The sequence below is a fragment of the Micrasema longulum genome, unplaced genomic scaffold (genome assembly GCF_059751315.1).
Source record: "Micrasema longulum isolate JH-2025_06_02 unplaced genomic scaffold, ASM5975131v1 h1tg002278l, whole genome shotgun sequence".
In the NCBI taxonomy this organism is placed as follows: domain Eukaryota; kingdom Metazoa; phylum Arthropoda; class Insecta; order Trichoptera; family Brachycentridae; genus Micrasema; species Micrasema longulum.
In genome coordinates this window covers 14,874-28,692 of record NW_028279434.1, presented here as the reverse complement: position 1 = coordinate 28,692, position 13,819 = coordinate 14,874, and the positions used below count along the sequence as shown (strand labels likewise).

At 33.7% G+C, this 13,819-nt stretch overlaps 1 protein-coding gene across 1 annotated transcript in view; it reads left to right on the top strand.

Moving 5' to 3' along the window:
• LOC148272603 (ATP-binding cassette sub-family D member 1-like) overlaps nucleotides 1-1,304 on the top strand; it is a 29,460-nt gene extending 28,156 nt beyond the window's left edge. The window contains exon 11 of the mRNA XM_088239832.1: nucleotides 880-1,304. Within this exon, the coding sequence (XP_088095958.1) occupies nucleotides 880-967 (88 nt within the window). The 3' untranslated portion in view covers nucleotides 968-1,304. The remainder of the gene's footprint in view (nucleotides 1-879) is intronic.
• Nucleotides 1,305-13,819: the final 12,515 nt, after the last annotated feature.

Here is a 13,819-nt window from a genome sequence, read left to right as displayed (position 1 = left end):
TATAACAATGTTTCCGTATGTTCAAATGCTTGCAGACTGGCTGGATTTCCTCCCTAGGTAGTTATTCATACTTAAATTTATTTCAACAGAGAGGGAAAACATTTTTAAGAAGGGAATATGGAAGTCTAGGCATTTACAGGGCTTATGACCTGTCATTGGCTGGTTTAAGTGGCCACATTACACACTGAAGCCCTTATGACCTGTCATTGGCTAGTTTAAGTGGCCACATTACACACTGTAGCCCTGTAAATGCCTAGACTTCCATATTCCCTTCTCAAAAATGTTTTCCTCTCTGTTGAAATAGATTTAAATTTGAATAACTTCCTAGGGAGAAAATCCAGCTAGTCTGCAAGCATTTGGACACACTCAAACATTGTTGAATCAACTACCTGGTAAAAGAAGCATAAAAATTGGGAAATTGTTTTCAGGCGTTGCCTAGTAGGTGATTTGGTTCAGCCGGATGAATCTCACCCACGTGATAAAGGTTTCACAGCTCTTTTACTTCACAAAAGTCAACATAGGCAGAATGGTGAATGTTACACAGTGTGTAAAGTGGCCACTTAAACCAGCCAATGAAGGATCATAAGCCCTGTAAATGCCTAGACTACCATATTCCCTTCTCAAAAATGTTTTCCCTCTGTGTTGAAATATATTAAAAAATTATATAAATATATGAAGTTTATAATGAAAATGTATTTAAATTACATGTATTTATATTTTATTAAAACTATAAAAGGGGCCGCTGGTTGGTAGTTCCATCAACAGCTATGTCCTCGGGCCCGAGGGTAATTAAGTGATTCTCTGAAAGCAAAAATTCCCGGACAATTACGAAGAAAAGTCGTACCTTAAAATGTCTAATATTTTGTGTTTTTTGTTTAGGAAATATCACACCCACCTCTTGGAGTTTGACGGGGCGGGAAATTGGTCCTACAAGCCTCTCAATCAGGTGGATAAGCAGGCGTCGTAGGGTCACTGTAATTAATTACTTCTAGAAGTTACTAAACGTTATCTAAAGACAATCACCCAATATTTAAATAGTGGACAGCGCCCTCGCCGTGACTTGCACAAAAATGACGCTGCGTAAGTAACTGTAAATAAAAATACGAACAAGAAAGAGGTCAACAATATTTTGAGTTTGTCCCATAACAAAAATGATCAAGATCGCTGCGATTGGTGTACCAATGCAGTGCCCTATGCACCATTAGGTGCGGAAAGGGAATGATCAATTTACAGCTTGCCTTAAATATTATTTAGGATGGCAGGAATTCGCTCCAAAACAAACAGGCTAGCCATCAAACTAAAAATGAAACAATTCTGCGACTACCAACATAGGCAGAAAATAAAGAAACTTATTAAGGGATACCAGTTATCAAAAAGTAAACTCGCCGTAGGTGGAGTAAATAAATATTAAATTTTAGGTCATTTGAAAAAATATAAGTGCAAAATTATGTGATATTTAAAATGAATTATTGTTTTTCCTATCCTGTCTCGAAGAGAACAAAATATTCTTAATTATTTTGATTTTATTTTTTTATTTTTTTATATATATATTTTAACTCCCAATGAGTGAGGCTCGATATTTTGTTGGATTCAGCATTTTGTGAGCTTAATCATTTGAAAAGTTTTGCAAAATTAAAAATATTGCAAAATTGATAATTTGGTAAAATGCGGGATTGATCATTTTGTAGAATGTGTAATTTTGTAAAATTAATCAGTTTGGAAAAGATTGATCAAATTGTAAATGTGATATTGATCATTTTAAAAAATGTGATATTGATAAATTAGTATAATGTGAAATTGATCATTTTGTAGAACGCGTAATTTTTTCAAATTGATGATTTAGAGAAATGCATAATTTTGCCAAATGTGAGATTGATCAGTTTGTAAAATGCGTAATTTTGAAAAAAAAAATAATTTAATAGAATGCATAATTTTATTAAATGTGAGATTGATCATTTTGTAGGATGCGTAATTTTCTAAGATTGATTCTGTTAAAATGCACGATGAACATAATTATGTAAAATTGATAATTTTGTTAAAACTGAGATTAAACTTGTAAAATGCATAAATTAGTGAGATTGTCAATTTTCTGATATCAAAAATTCTTTGAAATTGATAATTTTATAAAATTAATGTTTCTTTTGAATATATCATTCATGACTGCCCACCATTAATGAAGCAGTAATGTCAAACTGTTGATTTTTTATATTTTCTAATTGACTTTTCTGTGGACATTTAAATTATTTAACTAATTTATCTATTCAAATTGTCTGCAAATAATTTGAGAACAATTTATAAAAAATATATTGAACCACCAAAAACGTTTATGGATGTATCAGTTCTTATTAAATTCTTTCTTTGATATTTTATCCAAAGTAGAAATTCATAGTAGATTAAATTAATTAAGAAAATATTGTATATTAATATGCAAATATCAGATTTATGTAACTGTTTTCAATAAATAATGGATACATTAAGAACCAAGGACCATTTTTATCTAAAATTTCATATTAAAAAGTTGTAAGTTCTTATGCGAAAGTTGCAAATCTGCTGAAACTAAACTTTACAAAGAGAAAAAATATAATATATTTTTTGCCTTGTTGTTAAACAATTAATCGAATTCGACCAGAATGGTGAATGTTACAGTGTGTAAAGTGGCCACTTAAACCAGCCAATGACAGGTCATAAGCCCTGCAGATGCCTAGACTTCTATATTACCTTATCGAAAATGTTCATTGTCTCTTTTGCAAACAGATATTACAATATGTTAAGACTAATTAAATGCTTAAAAGCTTTTTTTTATTCGATTTTTTGTGTTTTAGCTCATCGGGCATTTTATTAAATTCTGAATGGCCAATATTTTCCAAAGACCTTTTGCCGAACTTTGTTGAGCGAAACTTGGACACATGAAGATTCCCGGAGCAACGCATATTGTAGTTGTGAATATCATGACCAAATGTGTATTTTAAATTTGTGCGAGCAGAAAAGTTAATGATATTCAAAATAGTATTGGTTATGTCATGCAGTGGCATCACCTTGAAAGGAAGTATTTTTGTCTGTCGGTAGATATCCTTGACACGGGAATCCCATTTCAGTCCAAATGTTTCTCAGAGCTCTGTTCTGAAGAACTTGAGATCTGATTTTTGCTGGAAAAACCCCATATACATGATAGATAAGATAGGTGGGAATGAATCATAGCGTAGTAGACGGCAAACAAAACGGAATGAGGAATTTTGATTCTTAAGGTTCATTTGTCCGGTAAAAGTGTCACCCTGGATTACTATAGTAGTCCTCGCGAGTACTCTAGTGTTAATTATCTTGCAATGTATGTTTACTCGATCTAGATAGTTTAATTATAGTGAAAGATATTTCAAATTTGCCTCAAATATCAATTAAAAGGATAATGTGAAATCGCTTCAAAACAAACAAACCAAACTGACAAATTACATTTTATGTGTAATGCAGACTTCCAACATCATCAGAAAAAAAAGACGTTCTTGCCGATGCCAGTAATTAAAAAATGAACTTACCGCTTTTTAATTTCGCTAGGTATGGGAGTAAATAAATCTTAAATTTCATTTACATTTTAATGAATACCCGGGCTGTAAGAACACGACTGTAGTTTCGGGAGAGCACTCCTTATTTTTTGATTTGCAACTATCACATTAACCTTACAAAATACGTAAACCAGTAATATTGTATTAATAATATTTAAAGCATTAACTTTGTGGTCAAAAATTTTAATAAATGTTATTAAATATTTGTATATAACCACTTACCGACTCTTCTATGTCTACCGGTTTCGAGACGTACCTGTCTCTTCGTCAGGACACCAATCAAACCAACATGCAAAACCCACTATACACCTTCACCATAGTTGATGCACAAAAATATAAAACCAACACGACATGCATTTCAATAAGCACATGCACTGATTAGGACAAACATGCACCGATTAAATTATGAAAATATTATTTTGTTTGAGAATTAATGTAAAAAGTAGAGGGGATGGATGGAGGAGGGAGAAATATTTAAAACTATGGTAAAGGTGTATAGTGGGTTTTGCATGTTGGTTTGATTGGTGTCCTGACGAAGAGACGGGTACGTCTCGAAACCGGTAGACATAGAAAAGTCGGTAAGTGGTTATATACAAATATTTAATAACATTCAGTAATATTGTATTTATTTCCTGTGTAAAAATATCCTTTTCACACATTTAAATGTTGTATATTTCTAACACTTTTTTTGTTAAAATATTATTTAATTATTTGTTGTAAAAATATCCCTTATGTATGCAGTTTTGTTGTAAAAATATCCCTTAGGTGCAAAGTTTTGTTGTGAAATTATCCTGTACCTACACATTTTTAGTCGTCAATATATAAATGACCTACTCTTTATTTGTGCTAAAATAAATGCATTAAATTCCATTTCATAAAAATTTTGTAAAATATTATCTACAAATAATATGATTTAGACATTTTTTATTGCACAATATCCTTTACAACGCTGATCCGGAGAAAAAGTATACATTGTATTTATATTTTCTGCATAGTGTAATTATATTTTAGCTTAAATTCAATTATTTAATTATAATTTACTGTTTTACAACCAGTGAAACGCCAAAGAAACATTATTTTGAAAAAATTCCAAGAATTTATTCAAAATACGGTTTTAACAATGATGTCTATACGACATTTAAAATCCATACCAATTCATGTGATTATGTATGTTTATTTTTAATTTTTTACTTATTGAACAATAACTTGTAAATAAATCAATAAATATGTTTTTATTTCAACAATATTTTTATTTACAAAATGGAAAATAAACTAATTGAGTTAAAAAACCATATTTGCAAGTGTATCTAGGAAGTATTTTCACTAGGGATGGAATGACTGAGAAAGATATGAAAGGAGGGTGAGTGCCGGGAACAGAGTAAACGGCGCACTTAAATTTACCTTGGCAAATAAATGTTTGTCACAAGAGGAAAAATTGTCAGTTCACAACGGAGTCCCGGTCCCGTCCCTGATATATGGGAGCGGAGTATGGACTTGGAAAAACAGGGATGAAAGTAGGCTGAATGCTGTCGAAATGCGATCTCTCAGGCGAATGTGTGGTAAAACTATGTACGATAGATGCACAAATGTTGAGATCCGTACATTATGTAAGGCTGAGACAAGCATTATCGACAAAATCAAGAAAGGAGCTCTGCGCTGGTTTGGACATGTAGAACGAATGGACAGCGAAAGAACGGCTAAGAATATTTACAATGCGAATGTTGATGGATGCAGAAATAGAGGAAGACCGAGAAAGACATGGCATGACCAAATCCAACGAATACTTAAAGATGGACATGTCAAAAGTCGGAATAATCGGCGCGCGTGCATGAGAAGATGTATGAATGTAAAGGAAGCGAGATCTGTATGCAAAGATAGTGTTGTGGCGTTCTATTCTCTCTGCCTACCCTTACGGGGAAACGGCGTAATGGTTTAGGTAGTTTGAGAATGGCAAAAGGACACGCATTGCTTCCTTGCTGACAATAGGATAAATGGCATAATTTTTAAGTAATATGCATTTTATTTTCGGAGCCGTCGCACCCAATAGTTAGGAACCCCGGCTTTAGGTGATGACTAAAATTTAGTACTTTGTCTTAAAAGAAAAGAATCAAATAATGACTGCACCACAAAATTGCATTTTTTTCCGTAATAACCAATGTAGGATAAGGCTATCAAAAAAGTATGATATTTATACAACTACTGGATAAGCCCATCAAAAAAGCAACAAAACAATATGGTATTTATACAAATACTGGATAAAGCTATCAAAAAGTAGTAAATCAGTAGGGTCTTTATGCAAATACTGGATAAGGCTATCAAAAAAAGAGTAAAATAGTATGGTATTAATACAATTACTGGATAAGGCTATCAAAAAAGTAGTTAAAAGTATGGTATTTATACAAATACTGGATAAAATAGGCACCTACTTTAGTCGGTGGTATTCATTTTCAAACCAATCTACCCGTACTGAGCTAATTAGTTTGTAAAAATCATTATTTTGTTCCATCATAATATCAAGTATTACATACTTCTAAAATCTTCATAAAATTTTATGTAAACTGGCATAAACACTGTTAAATGCTTTTGCAAAAAATACCACTTGGAATTTATTCTTCAAACTGTTACATTTTAAAAATTAAACTATCGAAATTTGACGATGGTAACAATTTTAATTTAGCATTGAACGCGGAGTACAATTTCGGCGCTACCTATTTGTTGAATTTTAAAACTCGAGTAGTGATTATATGACATCTGAGATGACGTAATGAAACCGTGTTTCGACTTGTTGGTAGATTGAAATTCGCCATACCGCGGTAGATAGATAGTGGAAAAGTTAACCCCTTCAGACCTGAATTATTTTTTTTCGAGCCCTGACATCATTCCTGCTGAGTCTTACGTAAAATGTCATCCTAAATCCGAATATAATCCCGTTTTTCCCATTACCCGCCGTTTTCGGGGAAGCCCCGAATAATACTTTTCAATAATATGTGTAATTGTAATAAATAATAATAAGTAAATGTAATAAACCGGGCGTTAATTGGAGAGGACTCCATGGCTCCGATGACTCGTCTCAGGGTTTGGGATTGTATCCCGTCGAGTCTTTGGAGATTCTTTTTTTAATATGGTTCTAAAAGGAACGAGGCATAGTCGAGATGGCTCCGGATATGGTGGCTTCCCACCATTCTTGCGAGACTGCTCTTAACGTATTCAATCTGGTTTGACACTTCTTTACCATATGATTGATGTATGAGTTTCATGTAAGATGAGTGTCCAAGATTACTCGCAAGAACTTCATCTGGGTCATAAAAGGGACTACCTCATCTCCGTGCTTAATTTTTATGGTTTGGATTTTTCACTCTCTACAAAAGATTATAGTATTACTTTTACCAGTTGATTCGAATGATGCACAATCCATTTGATTGTAGATTGAACTTTAGTAGGTGTAGTGATATATGGTAATGTGTTAGGGATCTGTGAGGTACCTGGCGTTGCAGGAGCCAGGGGTCGAGAGGTTGATGGTTTGTGAGGGAGGGGGTGGTTTGAATCAGAACTCTATTTTCTTTTCGTATTCATGAGCTTCGGTTTCTGTGATTTAACGTTTACCGTTACGAATTCGGCGGGGTCTGAAACTGAATCTATAGTGTCGCACGATGAATCAGATTGAGAGCCATCCGGTGGATCCTCATTTTTATCTTTCAATAAAAAGAAATTAAAATAAAGTATATTTACGAATGTTAAAAAAAAAGTTTTGTTACCTACCTGGTTTGAGGTTTCAGGACGACTGGAATAAAACAAAGTTATTCTGCTGTAGGCACTTAAATAGAAACAAAAAATATAACATTAACCCACTGTTTTTTTAACAAGTTATTCAAATGAAAATATAAGAAACACAATAATATTTTTATGACACACAAAATCAACCGCCACCAATGAAAGCCATATACAATCCTGCTTACTAACTTTGACAACTGTCATTGTAAAATTGACAATAAATTTGTATGTTGACCAAAATTGATCATAGATGGCACTAGTTTGATAATTTTAATTAGAGATGAAAATAATCGACTAAATTTACTAATCGAATTAATGAAATAATCGAATGAATCATTCGAATGAATCATTCATTTCCGGTATACCATAGACAGTAGACACAGAAATTTATTCAAAGACAAACTCCGTTTTACGGGAGAAATGTCCATGCTTTGGGAATGCTAGGTACTTTTTTTTCCTTTATAAGAAAGAGCTTTCTACCAAAATGTAATAACATCGGCCAAAAACAAGTGACATAGATTTACAAATTAAAATGAAAAACAACACAAATAGAAAGGAATAACAATATGAACACAAGCAAAAAACGATACCTACACCGTATGAAAACTTCGAGTTAGTTACATTCTAGAATATTTTCAAATGTTTTGAATTTTTATTTTACTTAAACTACTAATATTATATGAAAAACAGAAGTCACGTTCTAATACGGATTTTATTTCTAAAAAGCTGGGACGTGAATACGAAAAAAGTCGTGTGTTTATTGTAAGTAACCCTAATAAAAAGTGATACAAAAAATATATTTTTTTAAAAACAAATTAATACTGATTTTCAAACAAACAAATGGGAAAATGGAGACATGGTTTGAAAATTAAAAAATACCACTCGTAGAGCGACAAATTATAAACCTGCATGGGTAGGTACGTCAGTTTGTTTTTTAAATAATAATGTAAACCATGATCCTTACTTTATGTTATTTAGAATATTTACATGGGTATAATTATGGTCTGTGGTTATCATTACTTGACATAACCTAATATTTATCTGCCAAACAAAGGATGAAAATTAAAATATTTTTGTTTCATATTTATTGTTTAGGTTACGCATGTAAAACTACAATCAGCTGTTATTGTGTTGATATTTCAGATCGAATGGATTTGATATAAAATTTATTATTATTAAGTACACAAATAGGCTAGCAGCAGTCCTATAAACAAACGTCACTTTATTTTATTGTTATTTTTATTGCTAAATGATGCACTTTAGATATTAATATACATTTTTATTTTACCTGTGCTGACATAACTACAAAAAACAAACGCATTTTATTTCAACCATCACGTCTGCCAGATCCCAGCGCCCATTACGTCATAACGAATTAGTTGGCGATGAAAGTAGTCGAATGAAAGCAGTCGGCGTAAAGCTCGCCCATTGGTCTATTTGTAGTCGAATGAATTTAACGCACGCCTATTGGTCTATTTGCATTCGAGTCAATTCATTAGTTTGGAAATTACTAATTCATTCGATAGTCAGCGTAAAGCTCGCCCATTGGTCTATTTGTAGTCGAGTGAATGAATTAGTTTGGAAATTACTAATTCATTCCCAAAAACAAGCCTATTATAGTGTGTTGAATACAATTATTTACCAAAAATATAACATTTATACTTTTTTCGTGAAGATTATCAAACGAATAATTTTTTTATTCGATCAAATTACATTGATCAATTTGTCCCATCTCTAACGTTTTTGCAAAATGATGTAACCTTGTGAGAACGTCGTTAATAATTAGGTTTATTTTAGTTTTTTTTAGTTTTAAAGCTGATTTTATGTATTTATGTTGATTTATATGTCAAGAATTGTATTTAAAAAATAAATTAACTTACCAAATGCGAATGATTTTTTGTGTGTTAATATGAATCACTCCTTAGACGGTACTACAAAGTTATGTCGTCAGTTTTTCTGACAACTGTCATTCTAATCATCATACATTTTAAGGACTATAGATATCCTGCTAACAAAACCAAGAGTTTTAAGCTAGGGTTTCCTAGGACAGCGGTGCCCGTATCTTAACGGCCGTAGTGAACGGTGATGCGTTGGACAGCCGTCGTAACGTCGAATAGAGAGGGGTTTCCTAGAGAAACGGTGTTAAATGGTGTTGATAACACCGTTTTCCTAGGAAACCACTATCTAGCAGTGGCGAGCCGTGCTTTATTTTATAGGTAATCTATTAAAAATATTCATTAATTTATACTGCATATAAGTACTTACATAACACGTAAGTAATGTAATTATAAATGACTATTTTTTTGTAATTCTGGGAAAATCAACTCAAACAACAATTATTATTAACCACGCGATAAACGTAGTTTTATTCTACACTATTTTAATACCATACTTGCACAAAAGTTTATTAACAAATACCACAATGACATTCCGCAGGTATTTGCATTATGATCTGTCATTGATAGTACTGTCAAGACTTGAGCACTGGCCGTTTTTTTTAAAATGAATAATGCCTAAAACTGCCACTGCGAACGCCACCTGTCCTATGTGATATATAATATGTCAACGGTATCCCATCAAAGAAAAATAGTCCTTCGGAAATAATGTTCGAAATACTAGTTTCCAAATAGAGAATCTTCTAAAAATATTTGTAATCTGCAAGTTTGTTTTAGTACTAAAAAAGCCGACTTGTGTTAAAGACGAAAAATACAGTGTACTTTTTTGTATGGAAGAATAAGCTGAGGTAATCGGCTAGTTTCATCGTTTAGTAAGAATGGGCTGGGCGCTGGCGCTGGGCGCGCTTCATATATATTTTTTTGTAGAAAGATATAAACGGTGATTTTTAATAAATGACAATTACTTATTTTTTTTTCCCCATAAACATGGTTACTATAATTTATTATTATTTAAAGTCAAATATAATGGTAAGCTGTGCATAATCGCTTACTTTGACGATTCGCCCCTGCTATCTAGGCACCGTTACAACGGCTGTCCACCGCATCACCGTTCACTACGGCCGTTAAGATACGGGCACCGCTGTCCTAGGAAACCCTAGCTTTAGTAACGTATTAACCATAGTATCAGGGCCGGTTTTAGCACTAACAGCGCCCTGGGCGGGATTTCTACGGCGCCCCCTATCTTCCACCTCTTTAAACCCATACCGTCAAACGTGACAATTTTGCCCAGTTTTAACAAACTTTTACCATACCATATTTTTTTTGTATGGGACTACTCCTATCCATTTTGTTGAATAGTGATACTAATTATTCTGAGCATTTTTACAAGTACAAAACGTTTGCTTTTATTTTATTTATGCAATTTTAGAAGACAAAACATGTTGGGCAAAATTTTCTCCACTTGTTGACAATTTTGCCCACTTGGTAATTAACTGTAATTTTTGGTTTTATCATCCTTATCATACGGTTTATTACTACTTTTTGGGCGAAAAAAACTGTTTATGTTTAAACAATAGCATCATTGAGGCGTCACCATTATAAAATCAATGAAAAAAACCGGTTGGCAAAATTGTCAACTATTTCCTCAAATTTTCTATACAATGTGGATTTGTGGACGAGGGTTGGCACATAATTGGATTTTTAACAAAACCAAAGGAGTTTATCTCCAATCCTTTTAATTTGTTTGCCAATTTATTTTTTTTACAAACCATTTCAGTTCTGATGCGATTTTCGTAATTAAGGGAGCTTGCCCCCAAAAGGATTTTTTTTAAATGTGTATGTAGAAAAAAAAACGATCTTTATTTTTTGTACAGCAGTGCAATTATTTGCTAGATTACCTATACTTTGAAATTGTATTTTATGTATAGAATTCATAACAAAATCATATTCAAACTCAATACTCATTCATTGGATCAAACTCAACACTCATTCATAGATTTAAACTCAACACTCATTCATAGATTTAAACTCAATACTCATCCATAGATTTAAACTCAATACTCATTCATAGATTCAAACTTAATACTCGTTTATAGATTTAAACGTAATATTCATTCATAGATTCAAACTCAATACTTATTTATAGATTCAAACTCAAAACTCATTCATAGATTTAAGATCAATACGCATTCGTAAATTCAAACTCAACACAGGACTTCGGCGTTGCTAATGCCAAATTCACGAACCAGTAAAACAAGCCAAATTCGAGCATCCATCTGGTATCTGACGAGTGGCGCGATTAACATATGCATCTAAATATGTGGGGCTCATAATCCAAAATTGATGACACACATGTGCTAAAACATCTTACCTGAAATAGAGCGATGATTGATTGTCGTGGTTATAGAATCCAATTCAACATAACATTATGCAACTCTAACAGTATTGCACATAAATAAGAAATCGTCATCCTACATTATATTCACATCGTTCCTTCCATGGAAAAATATACAACAAACGAACGTGTGGCATATAAAGAGACCACATGACGCAGTCAACGCCCAGTCAGCCAGTCAGTTCAATTCAGTCCAAATCAATGCAGTCACTCAGTTCCAGCATGTAGTTCAAGTGCAGTTACTTCAACTTCTAATCGTCGTTACCCCTTGTGCAAGATAATTCATTATTTATTCGCTATTTAATAAATAAACATCAAATAGCAACCTCATGTCTTCTGTCAATCTCTAACTGGAGTGAAAGCTCCAACCATCAACAATCTAATCCTTAAAAAATGAACCTTTTCATTTTTTGTTTACTTAATTTTGAAGTGGTTATTGAAAGGCGCTGCGTGCCTTGTTAATAAATAAATCACTCCTTACGCTGTGTAGCATTCACCATCCTGCCTATGTTTGAATACTATTTTGTTACGTTTCTTTCCCCAGTGTTGGTGCACAGCGATGAATACAAATTAAACCCGTCTTGAAGTCTCCAGGAATCCCCACACAGTCCCAAAGTTCAGAGTCATAGGATCAGTTTCCAACTCCGAGGAGTTTGCCAAGGAGCGTAACTGCCCGCTGGGATCCAAGATGAATCCCGTTCGCAAATGTCCAGTGTGGTGACCTGAACTTATCGGAAGACTGGCCTAATGACCTGATGACTGATTGAAAGGAGACTTTATGGCTCACCTGTTACAGACCTACTCATCGGGCAACTTACAGCATGAATTGCTTATTGGCACACGTGATACTAATCTTTTGAATTACCTACTATTTTAATAGGTAACCTACTGATTACTAAACTGTACTGATTTTATTACTGACCCAATGACCTGATGAGCAACTTAATGGGTTACCTTATGGGGCCACCTGATACTATTTTATTTTTTTTAATATGTGAGTTGCATTCTTTTTTATCTTGCTTGTGATGTACGAGGTTTATATTTACTTCAAAGCAATAGTCATTTATTTGTTAACTTAAAAAAAAAAAAATATGTACACATTAAATTTACTCCGATGAAAAATTTTGTTTAGTTATTTTATATAAAGATCGGTGGGATGCTAAACTGGCAGTGCACAACGGAGTGTAAGTCCCAACACTTATGTATGGAAGTGAAACTTGGAACTGGCAGAGGAAGGATGAAAGCCGAGTGAACGCGGTTGAAATGCGATCTCTTAGACGAATGTGTGGGAAATCAATGAATGACAGGGTTGCGAATGATGAAATCAGGTGAGAGTGTAAATCTGAGACAAGTATAATTGATAAGATTAAGAAAGGGTCTCTGAGATGGTTTGGTCACGTAGAACGAATGGACGACGAAAGAATGGTAAAACAAGTATATATGGTGAAAATGAACGGCAACGTTAGACGAGGACGACCAAGAAAGACGTGGCATGATCAGATAAACCAAAATCTTAAGTCTGGTCATGTCAAAAGCAGACAGAACCGAAGGGCATGTATGACAAGATGTATGAATGTGGAAGAGGCTAGGATTGTATGCCAGGATAGACGTGTGTGGCGGTCCATTCTCTCTGCCTACCCCTACGGGGAAATGGCGTGGTGGTAGTAGTAGTAGTAGTGGGATGTTTCGGCTGTGACCTGTTTCAGGAGCTTCTGATCCTGACAGGACATGGCGGATTTATGAGTTATTTACACATATTCAAAATATCTGAGATCAACACTTGCCCATGCGATGATGTTACTCTTCAAGATGTCTCCCATCTATTGAGCATTGCCCCTTTTTTATTCTGCAGAGAATGCAACTGGAGGCGCGATGCAAAAGTCTAAATGAGGATTTGCACGATGTTCATGTAGTAATTAGTCATAAGGACTGGTCAAGAGAGGTAACATTATACATGATAGATAAATTAAAGGCAATAAAAGGTATCAATGATAGCAGGCTACCAAATGCCACTTTTCCACAACACTTTTCTAGTGGATCAGAAGATCTGTTGACGAATGACAAGAGTCCGCCTTCCCCTGACGAGTTTTCTGTGATTTCCTCGTCACTAGAGCAAATGCGAAGAGGCACCTGATACTAATCTTATGACCTACCTAATATCTTAATATGTAACCTACTGGATAACCCGTACTGAATTTTTA